Below are 21612 nucleotides of genomic sequence, written 5' to 3'. Positions count from 1 at the left end.
GTGGGTTTTTGCCTCTATACAGGTACTCTACAGCCACTTCAATAGGCTATGTTAATTTTGAAAAATTTGGGGTTATTATAAAAATAACCAATAAAAATAGCATTAAAAGCTATTAGAACTTGGAAAGGAAATGAAAGAGATATGCACTACAAAAAGGCTTTGCTTAATGTAAAATATAATCATATCTCTATCTCTATATCGAAACCCAAAGATGCACACATGTTACTGACTAACAAAACTAACTACTAACTAAAACAATGTCATTGTTACTTTATTTTATGAATTTACATTCATATGATATTTACCTATCTATTGTATATTAATTGTAGATATAACATTTAGTAATTGAAGTCGTAAGAGCTGAATCAACCCAAAAATCGCCGGTAAGTTCAGAAGCTGAGTTCTGAAGGGACCTTCATCAGGGGCTGATCGAGGGTTATAGTTCATAATTACCTGGACAGAGCTCTAATTGTCAAACAAAAAAAGACTCGACCCGACCGAACGAAAATAGTCGCAGGCATCCAAGCAAATGGGGGGTAGTCCGAAATTGTATTTGCCTTCGGAAATGGCTCACGTAAGCGATTAAAGCGAATTAAGCTTACATAATGCCTTGGAATTCAGTATTGTTCTGTTCTGTTTAATTCTGGTCTGGTTCCCTTCCCTGGCCCTTCCCCCAATGGAAGACGACTCTATATAGATGCCGATTCCATTCCCCGACCCATTCAACAAAACTAATTAATTGCACTGCTTGCGAAGGAGTGAGCAAATTGGCCTAGCTGACCGTCCCGTTCTAATAAATAATAATGAAACTGAAAACTCAGTGCTTAAATCTGGGGCTTATCGCCCGAGAAAAAGGCCACTGGCAAAGGTTATGTTTTTGTGTGCTCTATTTGAGCAAACAGCGATAGTCGATTTGGAAAGCTCACCAAGTTCCAATTGCAAAACTTGAACGTTTAGAAGACGATAAGCAACCTACATGTGATCTATTTAAAATTCTAGCCATTTAATAATTAATTATGAATTTTGTATGATTAATTAGGTTTTAAAGTCGGGTACAAAATAAGTGTTCGAAATGACAAAGCATTTTGGGTTCTGATCTCTAAACATTTTCTTTAAATGGTTTTGCATCTTTTTATCTTAACTACGTAACACTTGATGTGACCTTCTATGCTGAAATTAATGGTGCGAATTTGGTAATATAAAAAACTATTAATTATGATTATCCCAAAACAGGGTATTATAATCTTAAAGATTAATTATAGTTTCTCAAAATTATATATTATTTTTTTATAAAATTTGTATCTATAATAATAATGTTTTGACTATTTATATATTGAGACCCATTTAAAATTGGTATTCAAAGCTTTTTGTTTAAATCGGTATTTTGTAATTAAAATTCACTTATACCATTATTATTTTGACAAGTATTGCCACACAATATTATGGAATTTAATTTGCTAACGAACTAATAGAAACGAGCGAGAAAGACAACCAGAATATATATGGTCTACTTTCAGGCTGCTGACTCACACATTCCCATAGAATTTGTTTATGTCTGAAATATGAATATTTATTTTGTTATGTTATATGTATTATATGTCAGACATAAAGAAAAGGAACACATCAAATGTGATAACAAAGACTAAACAAGTAATTTTATTACACCAAAACGACAAAACAGTAGGCAGAACAAACAACGCATAGCCAAACATTGACCAATTGGATACCCTGCCGATTGTCAGACACTTTTGTTGATCAGTTTCTTGCGAATGGTCTCGTCCAGCGGTGGAATCGCCTCGCGGGGAATCAGAAAAGTGGACAGATTGAACAGATCCAGAAACACCTTGTACCGATCACTGAAACCAAAAAAAAAACAAAGGGAGAACAGTTGGAGTTCATTGATCCCCGATATAATCACATCTGCGATGATCACCTGAGAGTGGAGCGCAGATATTGATATCCAGACGAGCCACCAGTGCCCAACTGTTGGGATCCAATCATGCGTTGCACCATGATCACGTGATTGTCTGCGGCGGGAATAGAAAGTATTTGGTTAGGAAAACCAGTCTTAAACATAAGATATATTTATAAAAGAGTATCAAAGAATGCAATACTTACATCTCCACTTGGTTATTAACGAGTCGATGTCCATGAGCAGGGTGAGCAACTGGTGTGGCTGGCTGAATCTGGGTTCATCCCTATAGAAGGTGATCATGATGGCTCCCTGGAGGGCACGATGGCTAAACCGGCGATCCCCACGTCGCACCAGTGCATCGTGCACTGCCGGATCAAAGATGGAGCGATACACCTCGCGTCGCTTCTCAATGTCCATGAGGCGGTAGTTTTTCGCCTTCTCCACGGGCTCCTCCATGGCGCTCTGTACCTGCGCCTCCAGGAATCGATCGACGCTCTCCTGAAACTTGGCCCAGAAGTTGAAGCCACTCTCCTCCAGTCCGGGCGTCCTCTCCAGCCATCGCTGCACTAGCTCCAGTAGCGAGGGATCTTTCTCCGAGTTGCGAATCGAATTCCGCGCCTCCTCGTCGCTAAAGACATCCGAGTACTTCTGGTTGTATCTCACCCGCTGCTCTGTCAGAACTCCCAGCTTGTTCTCGATCAAACGGAACTGCAGCGACTGGAAACCAGATGCGGGTGCCAGGTACTTGCGGAAGTCCATGAAGTCAAGCGGGGTCATGGTCTCCAGAATGGGCACTTGGTCCACCAGGAGCTGTACAAAGGAAGTTATAAACGGATTTTGGTAAGAGATTCAGAAAGCACTCACTTTTAGAATCAGAACCACTCGGTTCAGTCGCTTGACAATCTCCAGCGTCTTGGTTTCATCGATGACCTCTGCATCCAACATGTCTCGTATGGAGTCGAACTCAAAGATGATCTGCTTGAACCAAAGCTCGTAGGCTGTGGCGAAGGTACTTAAATGCCTTTGAGTGTTGTCATCAAAGTTGTAAACCTACTCACCCTGGTGCGTGATGATGAACAGATGCTCATCGTGCACGGGTCGCTTGTCCTCCTCGGAGAGCATACACTGGGCATCCAGCAGTTTGTCCAGCATCAGATACTCTCCATAGATTTTGCCCACTTCCGTGGTTAATGGCACCGCCGAATCATCGTGATCGTTTCTGTATGGGTTTGAATTGAATCGCAGAACTGAAGATCGATTGGCATTCCTGGACAGCACGTGCTGGTGCTCACCCGTTTCCTGCATAGGGACAGCTCATGGTGCACAGCTCAGATCAGATCGTGACTCCTCGAGCGGCGGATGCTGGCGAACTGATCTCCGCCAGCGGACCGGAGATGAGACCCCAGCGAACCGATAACAGAGCGAGAGAGCTCCAGTTCCGACTGATTGCACAGTCGGTGATCTGGGCGATGGGCACTGCCAGATAGGCTGGGAATTATCAATCACTTGAGGTGAAAGTGCGGCGCACACAAATATTTTCCTGAATGGAAGGTAGTCTACAGTAGTACAGTTCAGTGAGAAATGCCAAATCAGAGTTACCTAAGGTGTAGTTAAATAACTGAGAAATTAACATTTTAATTTTTTGATTAACATAGTATAATAATAAATAAACCCTGCGTAGGAATAAAATTGAACATGGCAAGTATTGTTTTCTAAGTTAATGTGGGGTCCAATCTTATTGGTCCTTGAAAATAGGTCAAGGTTGTATAAAAATAAATGGAACCAATTTTGATAATTCAAAACTTGTTTTGATACAATCGCACCATATGCAAAAATAGGTAAACAAACATTTCCATACAATCAATAATTTGCAGTTCCCAAAACCCAAAAAAGAAAAAGAGCTTTCATTCACTTGCTTATCGTTTTTATATTTTTCATATATTTCTGGTTTTCCCTTTTATTTAAAATGTATTTTTGAGTCATTGGCTCAGTCATATACTTGTTGAAATTTGTTATATACTTGTGCCGTTCGCATCAATTCTTACTTCGATCCATCGCTTACATAATCTTGGTTGTTTCATCCGTTTTGTTTGTTGTTAATTACTTTGTTTTATTGGATTTGTTGCTGTTTGCCCCAGCACATACATATAGCGTAATGTCGGGGCATTAATATCCGACCTTATTTATACTATTTCTTACACATTTTCTGTTGTTGGTTTTACTTGTCTTGCTGCATATCCAAAATCGCAAAATCAAAGTTCTCAAAGAAATCAATTGAATAGGATACTGTCGATGTGTGTCTAAATATATATATATATTTATATATATATATATGTATGTTTTGTTTTTCTAATCGGTTTTTATTATATAATTTTCAACTACTTTTGCATAGAAAAAATTGAGTTACAAACGCAAAAGGTACGGGGCAATTTCATGCGATTTCTTTGATTTGGGATTCTTGCAATGTGCTTGGAATTCGTTCAATGCCATTTATGTATTACATAAACATCTAGTATATATCCATGTATATATATATATATGTATGCCTGTATGTATATATATACATATATATTTATTTATAATTTATCGCTTTACTCTCGCTCGCTATCTGGCTCTAACTGTATTTATATAATATGCAAATCGCGCTGCGTTTTCTAGTCAATTTCTAGTGTCGGAATCTCTCAGTGGAACCGCAAAAAAGTTCAACGAAAATATATAACCGAAGAATAAACAAAAAATAAAAAAAATTTGAGTATCGAACACCTAAGACCACGCTTTAGTTATCCTTTATAGTTAATCGTTAATCGCTCTGTAAATGTCTGTGTATTTAAATCTATGACTAAACTGTTTCGTTATGCGCGCTATCTCTGTTTGTTTCGGCTCTCGCCATCTCTGTCTAACTGGCCGACCAACTATCTAATTCGCTTGCGCGCTCTCACGGAATTGCGTTGTCATTTTTCATCATTTTTGGCTTCCGTTTCCGGTCAGCGGTAATTTCACTTTAACATTATTGCACTCTTAATTCGTGTTTGCTTTCAATAGTTTTCAATATGTTCGTTATAGACATTAACACAATATCTGAATCGAAATACATTATGCATATTTTATATATGTATGTCTGTATATCATCTTAATGTTTTGTATGCGTGATGCATGCACTAATGCACTTACATCTATGCGTATGTTTCAGTGTGTAGACCTATGTTTTTTTTTTTTTGTTTTTAAGAGATACGATATTTCGCTCGGTTCAACGTGACTTTGTGTGGTATCTTCTAACATTTTTCGTATGATTGCACGATTTAAATGGTAACTCTATCGACTAGGTGAGATGACTGGGTGGTATGGGATGATTGAGTTAGGTCTGGGATGCAAGTTTTTGGCACTGATGCTCTCACTTTGGGAGAAAGGCGATCGGAGATGCGTGGTCTTCCCCGCAGATTTCAAGGCAATTTGTTACGTGCTTAAAAGTATGCCTTAAGTTGGGATGATCCCCGTTTCTTGCATACTTTTAGGCACAATCGTCATGAAATCTTCCCGGGTTTTAACATATGTACATCTCTTAGGGTGTGGAATGTGGAAGATGTGGAATGCGATGCCGGCTGATCGATCTACAATACAAATGAAACCCAAACAAACTGTAGCTCACAAAGCATAAGTACACATAGATGTGTGTTCGTTCGCCTATAGATTTTACATGTACCATGCTAAAACATTTCTTAAGCGTAGAAAACCAAAAATTGTTGAAAATTTCTTTTAATTTATTTTACATAAAGAAAAAAAAAATAATTAAAACTAAATTGTATATAAATAAAGCCTAAGCCTAAAAATAGTCCTATAATTTCGATACTCATAAAATATATATATGTTTGTTTTTATATAATACTCTCTGCTAAGAGAACTTTTGGAGTTAGCAACAAATTGCACTACATTGAAAATACCTTATAATATCAATTCAATGAAATATAATTAATTATGTATAATTTAGTTAAGCATTCGCATATGTAGATATATAATAATGTATGTTAGTTATTAAATATATGTGTTTAAAATCAAATGCACTTTTCATTGAGCAAAACTCGGTTTCCTTGGCTAACAGCTCTTAATTAACTCTTTCTTGGTTTTGTTGTGTTTTTGTTGCGGTTGTTGTTGTTGTTGTTTTTGCATTACTAGCACCCAGCATGTCCATGCTCGAAATAAATTCATGTGATTTGGTTGTGTTTTGGTTTAGATTTTCATCCTTTCTTCACTACACTCGACTAAATATTAATACCTATTAAATAAAATCCTCGACGACAAGGCTGAACTTAAACATTACTTTTTGGAGCATTGCATAACGTGGAGTGATTCACTTTGGATCTCGTTGTTGAAGCTGGTTGTAAACGGTGCAACCGCTGTTTCGTTTCCATGATGCACATAGTATCAAAATTATTTTGATGCCGCTGCATCGTTTACCACCAACTTAAGATGTTTAGTTTGTTAATTCTATTATAATGGGCGTATTAAGAACCTCAAGAGCTTCGAAACCACCTCAAAAACGCTTTAAAGTGTGCTATACACTTCAAAACGAATTTGTATTGCATCTATCAAAGAAACTTAAATGATTTGAAGCTTTGAAGGATCGTAGTGACAGACCGTACTTGAGTATTTGTGACACACACGTCCACCGACACAAAGATACTGACAACACGGTTACACGGATACAGATAATGATAATCATACTGACGCGAAAACATATACGGGTACGCTTACAGATACAGATAGAGATACAGATAAAGATACAGATACACTGGATAAACGGAAGATCAAACTGATTCAAAAACGCTCGCTAGGGTCAACTGAGGGGCAACTGAAATCAGCGGATGGGACCTGATGGTAACTCGAGGACTCAATCACGGACTCGGTTTCAAATTTGGAATACCGGGGGGCGGGCGCTCATCTGCCGCCCATGCCACCGCTACCCAAATGCACTGAAGTCGCTGACATTTCGACAAGTTGACACTGGCGGCGCTCGACAATGACCGCCGCTGGCATCGACTATTCGAGCGCGGGTCATACGTTCATCGCATAGTACACGGATCCCTGGGCCTGGGCGCCCACACCCACTCCTCCGGCGACCTGTTGCTGTTGCTGCTGCTGCTGCTGCTGTTGTTGCTGCTGCTGTATCTGCTGCTGCTGCTGTTGCTGCTGCTGCTGTATCTGCTGCTGCTGTTGTTGTACCGCTGCTGCTGCTGAAGTTGGCGACACCATGGCATTGCAATCGCTGTGCGATACGGCGGCCGCTCCTTCGGGCACTCCGCGCTCGCTGAATCCTGGCATTCCGCCATCCGGTCCAAATTGATAGTGTCCCTGCATCAAGCGCTGCTGCTGCTGCTGTTGCTGCTGCTGCTGTTGTTGCTGGTGCTGCTGCTGGTGCTGGGCGTAGTGGGCGGCATGGCCACGCCCACTCACCACATGCAACTGCATGCCGGGCAGGGCATAGCCAATGGGCACACGAATCGTCTGCTGGGTTACCTGTTAACGGGTAGAAAGTAAATAGTGTTAATAGGTTCTGCTCTCCAAATATTATCAAAAATAATCAAAATTGTCGTCAAAATAGTGGATGTATATTCGGTATTTTGATCAAAAAAATGGAAATAATGGATCAAATATGGAATGCCATATCTCGTTGAGTTTGTTTTTTAAATCCCCATCGATTTGCATTCAAATTTGGAAATTCTAGGATTTTTTATTTTTTCGCAAATTTTGATGATGTTACCCCTTACAAAAAATGCGAAAATTTGGCCAAAAATTATTTTCACGGAGTCCGTCAAAAAGTGATATGGATGGTTAGAATTGGTAATTAGGAGTAAAACGCGGTACTTTTTTCAGGTGTGTGACCATTTTTGGCCAAGTTATACTCAAAAAACCAAACTTAAGTATTCATTTTTTTACCCAAAATCATTTTCCTAATTTTTGTGAAAAAAATAGTCAGTATTTTGATCAAAAGATTGGAAATAATGGCCCAGATATGGAATGTCATACCTCGTTGAGGTTGTTTTTTGATTCCCAATCGATTTGCATTCAAATTTTGGAAATCTAGGATTTTTCAATTTTTTGCAAATTTTTATGATGATTACCCCTTACAAAAAATGTGAAAATTTGGTCAAAAATTATTTTAACGGAGTCCGTCAAAAAGTGATATGGATGGTAAGAACTGGTAATTAGGAGTAAAAAACGGTACTTCTTTTAGGTGTATGACCATTTTTGGCCAAGTTATTCTCAAAAAACCCAACTTAAATATTCATTTTTTTACCCAAAATCATTTTCCTAATTTTTGTGAAAAAATATTCGGTATTTTGATCAAAACGTTGGAAATAATGGCCCAAATATGGAATGTCATACCTCGTTGAGTTTGTTTTTTGATTCCCAATCGATTTGCATTCAAATTTTGAAAATCTAGGTTTTTTCAATTTTTTGCAAATTTTGATTACAAAAAATGCGAAAATTTGGTCAAAAATTATTTTAACGGAGTCCGTCAAAAAGTGATATGGATGGTTAGAATTGGTAATTAGGAGTAAAACGCGGTACTTTTTTTAGATGTGTGACCATTTTTGGCCAAGTTATACTCCAAAAACCCAACATAAATATTCAATCAATCTTAATTTTTTCACCATTTTCACACAAATTATGATTATGCAAAAATGATATGCAAAAATTAGTTCCAAATGGATTTTCGAAAAATTGTCATCTGTTGTCAAAGTGATGACAAAATCCGTTCAAAGTAATTGAATACCCGATTATACACTATTTGTACCATGGATATACCTTATTTGTAGCAACTTCACTCACCTGCTGGTACTCAAGGATGTTTTGGCGCTGGATGTGCGCCAGCTTGGGATCGCCGCTGCTGCTGGCGGCGAACTGGGAGTAGGTCTCCGCGTTGTACGGGATGAGGACCATGGTCTGGTGGTAGTTGCGCAGCGGGGGAGGCGACTCTGGCCGCCGGGTGGGGCTCCTGGCGAAGTGGCTGCTGTAGCTGCTGTGCTTGCTCTGCTCGATGGCCGTGGCGGTGGCGGTGGCCGTTGCCGTCGCCGTGACACTCTGACAATTTTGCGCAGCTGCAGCAGCGGCGTACAGCAGTGACGCATCATCGGCACCGCCGGCGGACGTGGCACCCTGCTGGATCATCGTCTGGCGGAACATGGTGCCGGCGGGCAGGGTCTGGTAGTAGGTCTGCTGTATGGCAGCCGCATCCATGGGGAAGCGCTGCTGTTCCCCGGTCTCGCTGTAGAAGCTCCACGTTCGCTGCTCCGTTTTCTGCATCGCGGCGGCCATTTGTTGCTGCAATTGCTGCTGATGTTGCTGATGCACCGCCTGCTGCTGCTGTTGCTGCTGCTGCTGCTGTTGTTGCTGCTGCTGCTGCTGCAAGTTCTGTGGCACATTCTGCGGCGAGGGATTCTGCTTGAGCGTATTGGGCATGGCATAACCCTTGACCGCATGCTGCACCGGCTGGCTGTTGACCACCGTGGGTATCGCCGCACTAAGCTGCTCCTGCATCTGGGCCAGGATCTCGTTGGTCGAACTGAACTTGGGCTTGATGCCCCGCACCGAGGGACGCTTGTTGAACCCATAGTCGTTCTGCTCGTCATCGTCGCTGCTGGCCTGCGATTGACTGGGCTCGGAGCCCGCTCCCGTGTACCGTTTCTTGAGCTGCTCGGTCCGCTTGGCGTCCGCCTGGGCAAAGGCGGCCAGTTCGTCCTGCTCCTGCCGCCCGGCGGCCTCCTGACCCGGTGTTCCGGCAATCACATCGGGTGCCACCTTGCGAGCATCCTCTCCGGCACCAAGTCCTCCTGCTACCACACCACCTCCGGCGCCAGCCAATCCTTGGGCCAATCCCTGTGCCGCCATTGCAGCCGCATGCTGGGCAGCGGGATCTCCAGAGGCGGCAGCGGCTGCAGCCGCTCCCAGTAGCTGTCCCATATTGAAGTCAGCTGCCGCAGCGGCGGCGGCATAGTGGGCGGCATGCGCATGCGTGTGGGCGTGGCCATGGGCATGCGGATGAGCCGCAGCTGCAGCGGCCAATGTGTAGTAGGAGGATAGATCGTCCTTATTTCCAGCCACACAGGCGGTCAGGGGGGCCAAAGTGGAGGAGAGGAACTGGCGCTTCGGCTCCGTTTGGCGGGGCGGCGTGCGGTGAATCTGCGTGTGCACCACCGGCACCTGGATGCCCATGCCCAAATCCGGAGCAGCGGGACAACGGCACTCCTGCAAAGAATATAGCTTAAGAACTTTGTATGAGCTAGAAAGGAAGAGCGCTCACCTGTGGAATGATTACTATGGGATTCTCCTCCATCTCCATTATCTTCTCCTGCTTCTTATCGCGGTTGAAGATGTCAGCGATCTTCTTGTAGGCCGACGATCCGCTCGAGGAGCTCGACACGGAGCTGCTCGGCGAGAAGCTCTTCTCGCCATTGACGAACTTGTGAGCTTGTCCAGAACCAGGCACCGGATTGGGATTCTCCTCGCCGGCGGGACTGTTGCGCTGGGCCAACTCATCGGCACGTTCGGCCACAGATTCAGCATCCTCGTCCACAGCTCGCTGCAGTTCCTCGGCCAGATCCTCGTCGATGTCACAGGTCAGCTGCTTGATGCGCTCCTCCAGCGAAATGTCCGATTTGACAGCCTTTTTTCTAAAGAGAAAATAAGTTCAATGAAATTACTTAGTTACCTTGTGAATATCTATCACTTACTTAATCAGCGATCGTCGCAGTATATTGCGCTCCATGCTCCTCCGCAAGGTGTCGGAGTCACCACAGCTTCCCGGCAGGTGTGTGACCAGGCAGCCAGCCCGCTTGGACTCATCGAAAGCCCGCAGTGCCTCCGAGGTGAGCACTGGTGCCTGATGAGCCGAGACGCTCGGGAAGAGTTGGCGCACCGCCGAATTGGGACGCAGGGCGTTGTTGAAGAGCGTCGAGTGTTTCTTGATCGGGATCAGCTCGTTGATCTGATTCTCACTGTCGTCCAGATCACCGGCCAGGGATTGAGCATCGCTATCGGTGCCGGCATTCGCCTGATCCTCGGTCACAAAGCGCACCGAACGCTTGGTGCCACCGCTCTCGTCCTCTGATGTGGTATTGTTCTGGTCATCCGACTGCTGCTTGAAATGGAAAACATGGAATATTAGTAGATATCCCTCGACAGGTAAGCCCACTTAGTAACTCACCTGTGAGATCGAGTCCTGCTTCCATAGCTTGCCGCCCTTGAGAATGCCGCTGATCTGCGTGGGTGAGGTCTCCTTGGGCGGAATGGGTGGCGGTTTCTGTGCCTCGAACTGTTGCTGTTCCGTTGCAGATACTGATGCGGATGTGGATGTGGATGCGTTTGACGCTGCTGCTGCTGCGGCGGCTGCTGCTGCTGCTGTTGCACTCGCCTTGGCCGGCAAGGCGGGCGGTAATGCATCAGCTCCAGTGGCGGACGCAGCTCCAACCGTTGGCGCGGCAGTGCCAGGTGCGGGGGCGGATCCAGCGGTTGCCACATCCTCGTGCGCCTCGCGGATGATCCGACGCTCGGTCACTGTGGTCATAGTGGTAATGGTTTCAACAACAAATCGCTTATTTTTCGAGGACTGATGGCTACTGATGGCCGTAGCTGGAACTGGAACGGGGACCGGGACTTGGGCGACTGTTCCATGGGCAGAACTGGAGCCTGAGCCGGAGATGGATCCGGAACTGGCCTTGCTACTGCCCGAATCCTTTCTAGCTTTCATCACTACACGTACAAGCAGATAGCGCCACGCAAAACCATTGGAAGGCATTGTTTTTTTTTTTTGTTTTAAAATTGAGAATTTTTATTGGAACATTGAGATCGATCGATGTCGACATGGAGATCGTGAATAACGAATGCTTGATATGTACACGATAATCGAATAATTAAAGAAGCGAATTATGGGGCTGATACTCAAATACTATACATATCTTGAATGGAATCTTATTTTTGAGGTAAGGCGTTTTATGAGAAATATACACACATTAATAGCATTTTAATTGGGGAAACTGGATTCAAAAGCTTAAGCTGCAAATTTATAGCTTCTATTGGTTGTCCTTTCACATTTTCTCGATCAACATATTTTCAAAATAATTATAGCTAAATAAGCTAATATTATAATAAAGTTTAGATATGTGTCAAGCATTTTGGGCATTTCAAAGCCGTTAATCGTAGATTTCTACATTGTTTTGGGTTAAAATGAAAAAAACTCAATGTCCAATGTTCAATGGCCAATGCTCGGATGGGAAATTTTTAATAGACCTTGATGGCATCCCAATCGAAATCGAAGATCGAATATGAAATGTGCATTATGGCCATGTTGCGCTTGCTTGCTGTGCATAAATGCATGATAAAGCCAATATGAAAACTTGGATTCGGATTTGGATTTGGATATGGATAGGTTCGGGGCTCTGGCTGATATCTTACCTCCAGTGGGCGATGGCTTGTACTGCGATTGCAGAACGTATTTGGGCCGCTCCTCGCCGGCGATGATCTCCTTCTGGGTGATCCGGCGCTCCGGGGAGCTGGTGTGCAACGGCAGAATGGCCACAGCGGGCACACCCAGCGGTGTCATCTCCTCCGGACACTGTGGGGAGCTGCATTCTGTAATGTGAAATGAATTAATTAGATACAGCGAGTTAAAGAATGATAAAAGTCATAAAGTGTTTGGCCATATGTTTATATTTCAACCATGATAAAGTTATCATAGTTATTATTGGCATGAGTTAGCAGTAAGTAACATGCTTTTATTCCAAGTTAAGTTAGCTTTCAATTATATAATTAATACACAGATAGGGCTTAAAGTGTGGACACCTATGCATGGCTACCTCAAGTTACTATATCACATCAAATAAATGATAAATTGGAGCTCAGATTCGGGGAACTTCCGCCTGTTGCTTCTGTAGCGGAAGTGCGCTTGAAGGATCGGTATGGGCATAGCTTTTGAGTGGCCAGCTCTCAGTTTTCGAAGTTCGAAATGTTTTGGGCATTTGTATAGGGGGCAATCTGTGGGCTTGTCGCTGTGGGCTTGTCGCATTCGCGGTTCGTTAGGCGCAACAATTAATGAGTAGTGCTCCCTACGGAGCGGGAAGAGGAAAACCCCGGCAAATGCCTTGCCCGGCAAAAAAAAACCAGAATACGAATATAAAATAAACAAAACTCTCCCCTATTTCCCCCCTATTTTCTGCCGCTTCCCGTTTGTCTCTTTGACAGCCAATAAAGCGTGACCACCGACATTAATGCAAATGCCTGCCATACGAAACATCCTTTTAGGGAGTTAGCTATCCGATTCGATTCGATTCGATTCGAACCGAAGTCAAGTTGCCGTAAATCAATCAATAGAACCGATTCGATGAAAATGCGGGCGACTTGGGCAAACAAACCCCGAAAATGCCATTCGAATTATTTATGGCGCAAACCCGAAACTTTAGCGATTTCATTTGGTTGACTAAATGCTTTCGTTGCCGATACGGCGTCACCATGGAATTATACCAATAGTTATGGTATTATTATATGGCCAAAGTGGCAGTCGTTAGCCATTGATGGGCATATCGGATATACCGAAAGGTGTTTTTTATTTACTTTGATTAATTGCCAAGTTGGAGCTGAGTAAAAGCTAAGAATATTTAAGTAAATAGTGCCGTGGACGCTGAGCAAACAATTCCATCATGCAACCATTTCGAGTCCAATAACTTTGACGATGTATACATATACATACATACATGTTAAGGACCTTGGAGTTGTGTATATCTGTTGTGTGCTCTTTTTATTGACACTCCACTGTCCACTGCCTGTCTGAACGTCTGTGAACCCGACTGCCCAGCCAACAAGCACTCTCCCCCAACCCATTGGCCATCCAACTTTACCGAATTAAATTAACTAGAAAATTACAAGAGCAAGTGCAGCGAACCAGCGGCGGCGTAGCAGGAAGCATTAAAAATGGCGTCCAATTTAAAGGACCCCGAGGCCGTTGGTCGCAGGACGAGAAGCTGCTCCCCGAGCCAAGCTGGGCAGGATGTCAACGGGCAACGAATGTTTGCATAAATAATTCATAATTAGATTACACAAAGGCAAACGAAAGCGTTTGTGAATGAAAAGAACGCAACGCGTCCTCGTTCCCGCGGGATTCCCACTAATTGCATTGCGGCATGGAGTTGGACTCGGAGTTGGAGTTCTAGTTGGATGTGGATGTGGATGTCGATGGTGTCATGTACCCCCACAAAATACGGCATCTAGTCATGTATAACAGAGCTCAAATACGGTCGTAACCCTTGATTTTGTGCTCTATGTGCAAACCAACCAACAGCTGTCACATGACAAGTTTCACAATATATGTAGATGGAACTACTACCCATGAGGCACCGTTTTCTCTCAGTGCAGCCACTCACCTGCTTCCTGGAGCTGTTTGGCCGCACATTCGGCGCACTCGGCACACTCGGTGCAAACGCCCTGGAGGTCCTCCTCCGACTGCTGCTGCTGCATGGCTCCATGATGCGGCTGCTGATGCGACTGTTGCTGCTGTTGTTGCTGTTGTTGCTGCTGCTGCTGTTGCTGTTGCTGTTGCTGCTGCTGGGCAGTGCCAACGGGCGGGGGTGGTGGCGGTATCTGACCGCTTGTGGTGTTGCGGGCGGCCAGCATTGCGGCACGCTGCTGCTGCAGCCGCTGGATGACCTGCAGCTGCTGCAGGTGCTGCGCCCCAAAGATGTGACCGCTGAGGGCGCCGCCGAGCGTGTTCTTCAGACTGCTGTCCTTGTAGCCATCGGGCGGACTGAGTGCCGCATCGTCGACGAACTCAATTGGCGGCTGGTATTTGGGACTCTAAGACAAAAACAAAAAAGGATGATAAACATAACCAAATTAGTCGGAGGTGGTCAGGCTAAGTGAATAATGCTCGTAAGCCGAGTTGCATCACCGCAAATTAAGCTAATTGAGTTGTTTGGTCGTCAGCAGCATCGTGTCCTTGCGCACATGCACGTACGTGTATGTGCATCCTATATGCAAGTGCTTGTGCATGGACAGGATCTAAGCACTGGGATGACGAAGTGGGCGCCATAAATCAGCGTTAAGCCCGTGCTTTCTGCTCCTGCCACTGTGTAATATATCCATGCCCCTAATGGCATAGTTAGTTAGCCGCATAGCTGATGGATATATTTCAACTGCTGATATGGCGAAGCCTACAATGCGAGTGGAGTGCAACTAAAGGCGATAGGACACACTTAACGATATGGGAAATTACTTATTTTCATTTTCAGTATATACTTTATTTTATGAAAACCGGCTCTATACTTAATATACCTCATACACTCCACAAGTAATCTTTTACCTTTCCATAATATATCATTTAATATGACACCAGCAAGTAATGCACATAGTTCCCTGTAATCTGTGCACTTTTCCATCTGAAGAAGTGTCAGCGGAAGTAACAAAAGGCCAGGAACTTAATTCCCATGGAACAGTAGGAAAAGCTGGAAAAGAGTTGTGCTGCACATGTAAAAGTTGCCAGCGATTTCGAACTCCATTCTGCCGGAATTCCCCCGGCAACTGCCAAAATCCTGTTTATTTGCAACTGCAGCCAGCTGCAATGTCTAGACAAGGATCTCACTGTTCTTCTTCTATGCATTTTCAATTTTTTTCGTATTTTTTTGGGGTGATGGGGGGCGTCGGTAGTTCTGTCATAACTCTGCCTTGAGAGGCGAAAACTTTTGCATAAATACGCCGTATTCTTTCTCCGGCCAAGGATGTGGCTAGCTAACTGTCTGTGTGTTATGCAACGTGCTCGGCAAACTTGTTACACACACTAAATGCATATTAAACTCTTCAGAGAGCCCACACACTCACACCAACGCACACACCGACGCATCGAGGAAGGGACATGCTCAAGAAGCGCCAAGTCAAGTGCATTGGGCGCCCACACTGAGGAAAATAAACACAACAAAAAGTGGCCAAAGTTTACCTAGGCAAAGCGAGCAAGAAGTGAGCTACAAAACACTAGAAGATTAAAAAATAACAAAGAATACATTATACTTTTTAGACACCTTTCAGATTGTGAAGCTTTACAGCTTTTTATAGCCATTCGAAATACAGTACGACCTTGCTTAAAAACTGATCGATCACATTACTTTATAAACCCATCAAAATTTCAAGAGATTTCAACTTTTTAAAGTCTTTTATTCGCATTCCTAAGAGGAAAGGGACACCTTCATATGAAACCCATGGGATTCCAGAAATGAATCTTTCTTTTTTCGCGATGCACTCTCGGCCGAGGCTCTCAGACAGGACCCTGCCAGGACATCAGGACATGGGGACATCAGAGGCGGGGCGAAGTAGATAAGCAAAAAAGCGGCGCACTCAAGTGTCGCTTATGTGGCAGCAAATTGAAATTTAAACGCAACTCGAGGGCCGCTCAGGATCGATACGAGTGTCGAGGTGAGAGTGGCAATGATGGCATATTGCGGTATGGTTTGATAAGGGGTGGGTGTTGTGCGGGTCATGTGGATGGATATAATGATTGCTGGGATGCTGGAAAGGAAGGAATGTCCGAATATTGGCGGCAACTTTCCACCATGTCCTTAACACATATAACCAACGCCCCCCACACATGTTCATCACGATAGGGCGCAATTCATAAAACAATCTATCACACAGTCTTTGCATGGGTTGCTTGGCTGGGCGTTTTCTTATTTCCCATAAACGGGTGGGGATGGTGGGTTGGTGAAGTGAGTGTGGGGCTCGACAACAATGTCACTGGTTGTTACTGCAGTTTCGAGTTACTGGCACAAGAAAAGCATTTTGTATAAAAGTTCTTAAGTGATTTATACACACTTGCCAATAGAGAATGCGAGGACAAACGCGTAGCTATTATGTACGTACGTACACCCATACATCCTGACGACTAGGATGTGTATCTCAATGGATGATGTGATGTAGAAATGTGGGCGTGGACGGGGTGTCCTGCGGCTTGACTCCTACTTGACTGCCACTTGGGCGGGTGAAACGAGGACACTGTGGCTGCTCTGATGTCCTTTTGTTTTCTTTAAATTCTACATCCCCACAAACCTCCCCAAACGCACACACTCACACACATACACTGTGATAATACACAAAAGTTGGACAGCGTTTGGCGTAATTAACATGAAAAGCGGCTTGGCTAAGACGAAGGCCCATTTCCACATCCACCATGTCACACTGCTGGCTGGGAGATAACGAACAAATCGCTGAATTGAAAAGGAAAATAAACTTCGGGCTCCTCCTAATTGCGAATATTGTGCGACGAGGATGTATGAAAATCTCAGAGTTTTTGGAGTGTTCTCAAAAGCAAGAGAGCCAGTTAAAGTTCTCGTTCCTAAGTTCATTATTATCATTATTTTTCCCAGAACGCATAGCACATCAAATCACGAAGCTGAACTAATTTAAATACCAAATCATAATGGGAGGAGTACAAATCGATTTAAGTGGAAATGGTGCGTACTTACAATTTGCAACCTATTAAAAAGCTGCCTTGATTGGCCTTCCGAGTATTCCAAGACGAGACGTTACTACTTTCCCACTTTGCAGAAAGAATAATGCAGTTACATGGGAAATACTACGTAAATATATGAAAATCAACCCGGTTTGAAAAAAAAATTCAAATTGACAAAAGCACGTCATCAGCCGACGAAGAGCCCTGCTCCACAGCCAACTGGCAGTTGCACACGAAGTGAGTGTAATAAACCAATTTAAGTTGGCGACCCCCAGTGAAATGGGATAGCTAAAAGACCGAGGTCCGTTTCAGGTTGCCCTCATTAGCCAAGGCAAAACGATGGCCCAGACCACCACCACCACTAGCTACAGCAACCGGATCGAAACTCAAACCCAAACCCACGTCCATTCCAAGTCCAAGCCCAGCTAAGCAACTCGAACTCGACGAGGTGGGAGACAGCTAATCGGCTTATACTCGGAATCGGACTGGTTGTCCGGAAAGGAAATGCAATGGGCTTCTTGAAGGCTGAAATCGGTAAAATTGCAGCTATTACTCATATCGATTCTGTGGCCTATTATGAAGTTAGAAACGCATTAATAATCCAGTTAAAATATAAGTCACATCCTTGGCTACCCTAAGCACTGTCGAATAACAAAGAGAACTAAGCCTAAAACCTAAAAGGCACTACCCACTGAGATCCTTGGAGATCCCGTTCCGCCCAAGATCCTTTGGGCGCACTCACCTGTGGCGTCCTGCCCTCACCCGCTTCGGCAGGATTGACGGCATAGTTGCACTGGCATCCCTCCTCGCAGCACAGACGCACCAGCTCGTGCTCGCCGCAGGTGCATGGCTCCTCGTCCTCCTCGTCATAGGCGCAATCCTCGCGTATCAGGATTATGTAGTCCGCTTCGAAGAACTCGTTGCGCGTCTCATCGAAGACGACGCGATTCTTGCGTGCCGGCGGCGGTCGATTTGGCTTCTTGAGCAGGCCGCGCAACTGACCATTCACCTCGCGCATCTTGTTGCCGTTGGTCAGGTGGGTGGGATGTGGGATGATTCGATAATCCGGGCGTTCTAAATGGGCTGCTGTAACGCTAACGATGCCTCTGGCGGCGCAATTGGACGTGTTCTGATCCCGACTGGCTAGGCACTCATGGCACTGGCAGGCTCTTTCACAATCAAACTCTTCCTGGCTATCCGAATTCGAATTCGAATTGGAATTCGTATCGCAATCGGAATAGCTTTCGTATAGCAAGTACTCCTGTTGCTCGCTAACGAATTCGGCCAGCAATTCGTCGTAGCACTGGAAACTACTGGTGCCAGCGATATCCTGCTGTTTCCGGTTCCGGTTATTGCTATTCAAATGATGCCACTGCAATTGGCGGGCGACCTTTAGATACTCGCTAAACCGCTGCACATCGAACTCGCTGAGCGATGTACCAAAATCACCGGCCTCCTTGCAACTCGGCTGCGCTGGCACAAAGGCAGAGCGCCTCAAGCAATCCTCCGTGGAAGCGACGTGCTCCTCGCTATCCGTTTCGATTTCAATCACCACTTGGTCCTGGTTCTGGTTTTGGTTGTGGGTCTGCTTTTGGTTCTGGTTATGGCTCTCCGCCTCTGCCTCCTTCTCCGCCTTCTCGATCCTGCGCACTGGGCACTCGGAGTGCGTATTCAGCACGAAATGTTGCTCCTTGGGATTTTCAGCTGTTTGTCTGTCGCTGTTGTCTGTTGTTTCGCTTTCATTTGGCAATGGCGCTACGAGAATGGCATCCACATTTAATTGAATTGCACTTGGGTCCGCGATAATTGCTGCAATCGCCTTATTGTCTACGCCTTGAGTGGATTGGGTTTGGGCTTGGGTTTGAGTTTGGGTTCGGGCTAGCTGCGTTTGGCTGGAGCACTGGAGTTGGGGTTGTTGGCTGGTATCGCTATCGGTATCTGGGGGTAGTTTCTTTGTTATGCTTATTGTTTGTTGCTCCTGCTCCTGCTCCTTCTGCTTTTGTTGTTGTGGTCTCAAGGATGCCTTTACACAATCAATGTTACTACAACTGGCCACGCGTCCCTGAAAATTATATTGCAGTCGCTTTAAGCGCTGACTGGCCACAAAATCCTCGCCCAAATCGTGCTCAAAATCGATGAGATCCTGCTCAATACAGCTTGTTGCTACTGCTGCTGCAGTTGCTCCTGCTGCTGCTGCTGCTGCTGCTGCTTCTGCTGCTGCTGCTGCTACTGATGGTACTGTATCGCCCACCAAGGACTCGCAATCGATGAGCTTCTCCTCGGATGTTGCACTTAAATCGCTGGGCTTTGACTGTTTGCCGTTGTCATTGCATGTTGCTGCTGTATGTGGGATGCTGCTCCTCACGTAATCCAGAGGCCAGGAACTTTTTTGTGGGCGGACAGCAGCAATGCCAGCGACATTATCAACGCCACCACATCCAGTCAAGGATGAGTTGCTGCTGGCTGGTGGCTCGTGGGCTAGCTCGTGGGTTCGCTGGTTGTCGTGGGAGCAGGGAGGGTACTGAGAATATGGCAATGACAATGGCGCCTGCCCCGCCTCCTGCTGCTCCTTTTTGGAGCTTAAGGTTGCTGCTGCTGCTGCTACTCCTACTGCTGTTGCTGTTTCTACTGTTGATGCTGCTGCTGCTGCATCTATTTCAACACTTTCACTGGGATAAAAAAAATGATGGGGCCCGCGAGCAGGCAACGCGCTTTGCCTGATTTTTTGCACAAATTTTTCTGTACGTCGCGCGTCGTCGTCGTCGTCGTCGTCGTTGTTGGTATCGTTGTCGTCGTTGTGACTGCCAATATCGTCGCCAGTTTGGCCAACGTTTTGCGACGACTTTTCGTTGGACTTTTGGCCACTTTCTGTCACGTTGCGTATGCCACAAGGACTGGGGCAATTGATTTCCACTGATTTTTCACTGGACTCAATCAATTTGCACAGCTTTTGGCCAGAATTCGTTGACGGTTGGCTGCTGCTGCTGCTGCTTGCTGACTTGTGTAGCTGCTGCCTCTGCTGCTCAGCTGCGACGACTGCTGCTGCTGCTGCTGCTGCCACAAGGTTGGCTTTGAAAAGCTCACTGCCAATTGTAGGTATTGAGCAGGCGCTGCTCCCCCTCTTGCCGTTGTTGTTGTTGCTACTGGTGCTGCTGCTGCTAACTGTCACATTGGGTGGTTGCAGGTATGCGCCTGCGCTCACGCTCTGCCTCTCATGCTCGAGTTGCGCGTACTCACATTTCGTGGCCACTTCCGTTGCTGAGTTGTCGCCAGTGTTGTCGCTGTTGCAGCTAGTGTTGCTGCTGTTGTTGCAGCTAATGTTGCTGCTGTTGTTGCAGCTATTGTTGATATTGTTGCTGCTGTTGTTGCAGCTGGTGTTGATTCTAATGTCGCTGTTGTTGCTGCTACTAATGTTGTTGCTGCTGTTGTTGCAACTAGCTTTGTTGCTGGTGCTGCTGCTGCTACTATTGTTGTTGCTGTCGCCCTTGTTGTTGCCAGTGTATTCAGCACGCGCACGCGCCTCCACCGCAACTATCGCCGAATGGCACTGCTGACGCAGCTCGTCATGGACGGCAGCAACATTGTCGCGTGAGTTGCGTGCTTCGCATGCCAAGTGGCCCGAAAGCCCGCAGTTTGGGCCTAGTCCACCGCCAGTTGTATTGGCCATAGATGATGCTGCTGCTCCAACCGCCTGATTATCCTTGCCACTGGATCTCATTTTGCCACCGCCGCATATCGGCTCATTTGCCAATGCCAGCGTCAACATGTCCACAATCAGCATGATCGTGTGGCACAAACCATGGACGTAAATGTGGGCTATCAGTTATTCCAGCTTATGGCTGGGAGTTTTCACTATGGCCAGTTCCCACCAATAAAGGAACAAAGCCGCCCAAAGAGACACCAGTTGAATTTTCCGCCTTCGCTTATGCTTTGCATAAATTACAAGAAAATTTCACACAAACACACACACACACACACACACACTCGCAAACGAGGGCCCGGGAAATTTCATTATTGTCCGTGGCACTTGTCGTTGGCGAACAGGTGCGCAGGGTCACTCGAGCGCATCCTGTTTGTCCCAGGACCAGATAGTAGTCGTTATTATCTCTTTTTTTTTTTTGCTGTTTTTGTTTTGGGGGTTGACTGTGGTGTGTTGAACGTTACGCGCCACTGCAGCCAAACAAAAAGCCAGCAAAACACCACCGGCACAAAAAAA

The 21612-nt window shown here is 45.2% G+C and overlaps 2 protein-coding genes across 4 annotated transcripts; both read right to left on the bottom strand.

Moving 5' to 3' along the window:
- Nucleotides 1–1629: 1629 nt before the first annotated feature.
- On the bottom strand, nucleotides 1630–3289 carry v (vermilion). The gene is made up of 6 exons (NM_078558.3): nucleotides 3208–3289; nucleotides 2974–3134; nucleotides 2780–2913; nucleotides 2119–2725; nucleotides 1934–2027; nucleotides 1630–1856 (listed from the first exon to the last, which is right to left on the bottom strand). Exons 1-6 carry the CDS (start codon nucleotides 3231–3233, stop codon nucleotides 1739–1741), a joined length of 1140 nt encoding a protein of 379 aa, NP_511113.1. The 5' UTR covers nucleotides 3234–3289; the 3' UTR covers nucleotides 1630–1738.
- Nucleotides 3290–3824: 535 nt separating this feature from the next.
- On the bottom strand, nucleotides 3825–21494 carry CG43901 (uncharacterized protein). Of its 3 annotated transcripts, none has more exons than NM_001103478.2 (8): nucleotides 18139–21494; nucleotides 14326–14755; nucleotides 12365–12541; nucleotides 11118–11662; nucleotides 10645–11051; nucleotides 10215–10584; nucleotides 8744–10159; nucleotides 3825–7426 (listed from the first exon to the last, which is right to left on the bottom strand). In NM_001103478.2, exons 1-8 carry the CDS (start codon nucleotides 21175–21177, stop codon nucleotides 6965–6967), a joined length of 6846 nt encoding a protein of 2281 aa, NP_001096948.2. In that variant the 5' UTR covers nucleotides 21178–21494; the 3' UTR covers nucleotides 3825–6964. The 3 variants fall into 3 exon arrangements, with proteins under 3 accessions (NP_001096948.2, NP_001259434.1, NP_001285101.1); NM_001272505.1 differs by having other exon boundaries at nucleotides 5964–7426; nucleotides 11118–11467; NM_001298172.1 differs by having other exon boundaries at nucleotides 5964–7426; nucleotides 10645–11048; nucleotides 11118–11467.
- Nucleotides 21495–21612: the final 118 nt, after the last annotated feature.

This window comes from Drosophila melanogaster, chromosome X, assembly GCF_000001215.4.
Source record: "Drosophila melanogaster chromosome X".
Taxonomy (NCBI): Eukaryota; Metazoa; Arthropoda; class Insecta; order Diptera; family Drosophilidae; genus Drosophila; species Drosophila melanogaster.
The sequence above is the reverse complement of the archived record's forward strand: the minus strand, read 5'-3'. Positions and strand labels throughout refer to the sequence as shown.